General features: G+C 47.0%; 1 protein-coding gene across 1 annotated transcript in view; it reads left to right on the top strand.

The window, feature by feature from the left end:
* Nucleotides 1-1,796, top strand: part of ENTPD4 (ectonucleoside triphosphate diphosphohydrolase 4) — a 35,587-nt gene extending 33,791 nt beyond the window's left edge. The window contains 1 exon segment of the mRNA XM_032389113.1: nt 893-1,796. Coding sequence (XP_032245004.1) covers nt 893-1,121 — 229 coding nt within the window. The 3' untranslated portion in view covers nt 1,122-1,796.
* Nucleotides 1,797-3,345: the final 1,549 nt, after the last annotated feature.

The following is a 3,345-nucleotide window of genomic DNA, read 5'->3' as shown; positions in this document are numbered from 1 at the left end:
TCCCATACCCTGCGCGCTGTTCCCATACCCTGTGCGCAGTTCCCATACGCTGCACACTGTTCCCATACCCTTCGCACTGTTCCCATACACTGTGCGCTGTTCCTATAGCTTGCACGCTGTTCCCATATGCTGCACGCTGTTCCCATACCCTGCGCGGTGTTCCCATACGCTTCGCGCTGTTCCCATATGCTGCACGCTGTTCCCATACCCTGCACGCTGTTCCCATACCCTGCACGCTGTTCCCATACGCTTCACGCTGTTCCCATACGCTGCACACTGTTCCCATACCCTGCACGCTGTTCCCATACGCTGCACTGTTCCCATACCCTGCGTGCAGTTCCCATGCGCTGCGTGCAGTTCCCATACACTGCACGCTGTTCCCATAGCCTGTGTGCTGTTCCCATACCCTGCGCGCTGTTCCCATATGCTACACACTGTTCCCATAACCCTGCGCGCATTTCCCATACGCTGCACACTGTTCCATACCCTGCGCGCAGTTCCCATACGCTGCGTGCTGTTCCCATACCCTGTGTGCAGTTCCCATGCGCTGCACACTGTTCCCATACCCTGTGCGCAGTTCCCATACGCTGCGCGCTGTTCCCATACCCTGTGCGCAGTTCCCATACGCTGCGCACTGTTCCCATACCCTGCGCGCAGTTCCCATACGCTGGGCGCAGTTCCCATACGCTGCGCACTGTTCCCATAGCCTTCGCGCTGTTCCCATACGCTGCGCGCTGTTCCCATACGCTGGGTGCAGTTCCCATATGCTGCGCACTGTTCCCATAGCCTTCGCGCAGTTCCCATATGCTGCGCACCGTTCCACCACGTGGCTTGCCTGACGAGTCCTGTCCTCACTTACCTGTGGTGTTTGCTTTTGTTTCCGTGCGAGCAGAGATATCCAACAGGAGACCTTCCGGGCCAGTCACGCTCACTGGCGGGGCTTCTCCTTTGTCTACAATCACTACCTGTTCTCAGGCTGCTTCCTGGTGGTCGTGCTCTCCATCCTGCTGTACCTGCTGCGGCTCCGGCGCATTCACAGACGGGCACCGCGCAGCGCTTCGACCGCCACCCTCTGGCTGGAGGAAGGCCTTCCGTCCCAGAAGATTGCCGGTACCTTGTGAACGGGAGTTCGAGAGCCCCGCGAGACTTTCTGAAGGAAAAGCCATTTTTTGCCTCAGGGTTTCTCCTCTTTATTCTCATTTGGTTTTGTTTTTCCTTTCCCAATTTTTGTTCCTTGAAACAAAAACAAAATCCATTGTTTGTAAGCTCTGCTGTCCCAGAAGTGTTGCGTTTAGCCGTTTTGCATACAGCTTTAAATTGAGGAGCAGGGAAAAGGGAAAATCACTTCATTCTTGCTGCATAGGATGGCTACCTAAGACTTTGTTTTTCTTTGAGGTATGTTAAATTTTAAACAGATTCACTTTGATACTGGAGGGAATGGCAAAGCTGTTTTCCATCAGAGGAGGTAGCACTGAGAGTGATGTTTTCTCAGAACCAGAACACGACTGGCTGAATCATAGTCCGCTTTTTGTCTGTCTCAAAAGCTCTGACCTACACAGGGTGATGTGTAGTTTTTATTTATTGTTCAGATCTGTCACTGTATGTTTTCTTCGTAGGCTTAAAAAATCAAAACCATTTATACCCAAGATAGAAATATAGGAACCAGGAGGTAACTATTTTTAAAACTGATAATCCTGGAAGATGTGAAATAATGACTACAGCAGTGTGTGTGTGTGTGTGTGTGTGTAAGAGAGAAGAATGTGTGTGTGAGAGAGAATGTGTGTGCGAGAAACCGTGTGTGAGATGTTTTTGTGTATGTGTGAGAATGTGTGAGAGTGTGTGTTGAGAGAGAGAATGTGTTGAGAGAATATATGTGAGTGAATGTGTGTGTGTGAGATGTTTTTGTGTGTGAGAGAATAGAATGTGTGTGAGAGTGTGTGTGAGAGAATAGAATTGTGTGAGTGTGTGTGTGTGAGAGAAATGATAAAGAGGATGAGAGAATGCATTGCTCTTTCTTTTAAAAACACACACTTCAGAATTTGTTTCTTTTTATGTAGAGAAATCCCCATTACCATTGTCTTTCGTGACCACAGGTAATGACTTTCTCATTCCCACCTTTCAGCAGCCCTAGAATATTATGTCCTTGAGTTGGAAAACTCATCAAGTATCACTGGTTTCGAGGTCATGAGAACTGGAGCTAGAGCCTGCTGACAGGCACGTCAGCATTTCTTAGTGGTACATTTTTGCTGGTTTAATGTGCTCCAGTTTCTTCCAACTTCAAGTTGGTGTTCCCCTCCTTAATGAAAAATGATCGCAGCAGTTTTATCTTGGAGACCCCATACTTAGCTTGACCGGTTGTCTTTATTACAGTCACAGCTGAGGCTGTGGTGGTAATGCCACTGTAAATCCTGACTAAGAGAAGGGCCTGACTTTAATACAAGAAATAAACTCACAGTTTGAGAAAACAAGTTCAACATTTTAAACAGAAACCTAAAGAGAGCAACTGGATTGGCTTATGTGAGATTGGTTGTTTTTCACCTATTCGTTTAGTTTAGAGGCTTTGGGAATTCTCATACCTAGTTTTTTTTAGGTGAAGTTCTTTTTGTGAGTGTGTGTACACACGCATGCTATTTCTTAATCCCAGAACAGTTAAATTCGTCTGGTTGGTAGCAAATGTGTATTTTGAGACCCAACAGCTGCTTCTCCAGACAGTATTCATTAGAGAAAGGATTCAGATCCGGAAGCCCTTATTTAACTTTTAAAAAAATGGATTTTACTTATGTTTATTAACTATTTAAAACAGGGCATATATCATATATATATTGATGACTTGAAAAGATCACAAATATATAAAAGAAATGCAAATTCTCTTACTCTGCTCTTCAGAGTGACTATTCCAACAGTGAGAAAGTTATTGGTAGAATCTTTGTCTCTCAGCTCTCCAGAAGGTTGGAGGAGCTCGGTGGTCATACAGCCTCTGGTGTGTGCTCTTGTGTCAGGGAGGAGGGAGGTAAATGTCCCTGTGGAAGACCCAGATTCTGAAACGCTGGTCTCCAGCTTTTAAAGTGCTTGGTCCCTGGTAAACACTGTTCCTTATCAAGACCCAGCCACACACGGGCAGTGTTGTAGATACCCCAGGAGTAGAGTGAGCTGGCATGCTTCCCCTTGAATCCTCGGACAGGGCCTGTTCTGTGGACTGTGGGTGGCATCGGTGGTGAAGAGGAAGTGTGTTTACACTTGAGCTTTCCTGCCGCCAACCATTGGGCGTAGTAAGTAACCTGGAAATGAAACTCCTCAGACACCTGGAGTATGTGATTTTGCCTTAAAACCAGGCAAGGGTTAGCC

Source organism: Phoca vitulina, unplaced genomic scaffold (assembly GCF_004348235.1).
Source record: "Phoca vitulina isolate PV1807 unplaced genomic scaffold, GSC_HSeal_1.0 scaffold53, whole genome shotgun sequence".
In the NCBI taxonomy this organism is placed as follows: Eukaryota; Metazoa; Chordata; class Mammalia; order Carnivora; family Phocidae; genus Phoca; species Phoca vitulina.
The sequence above is the reverse complement of the archived record's forward strand: the minus strand, read 5'-3'. Positions and strand labels throughout refer to the sequence as shown.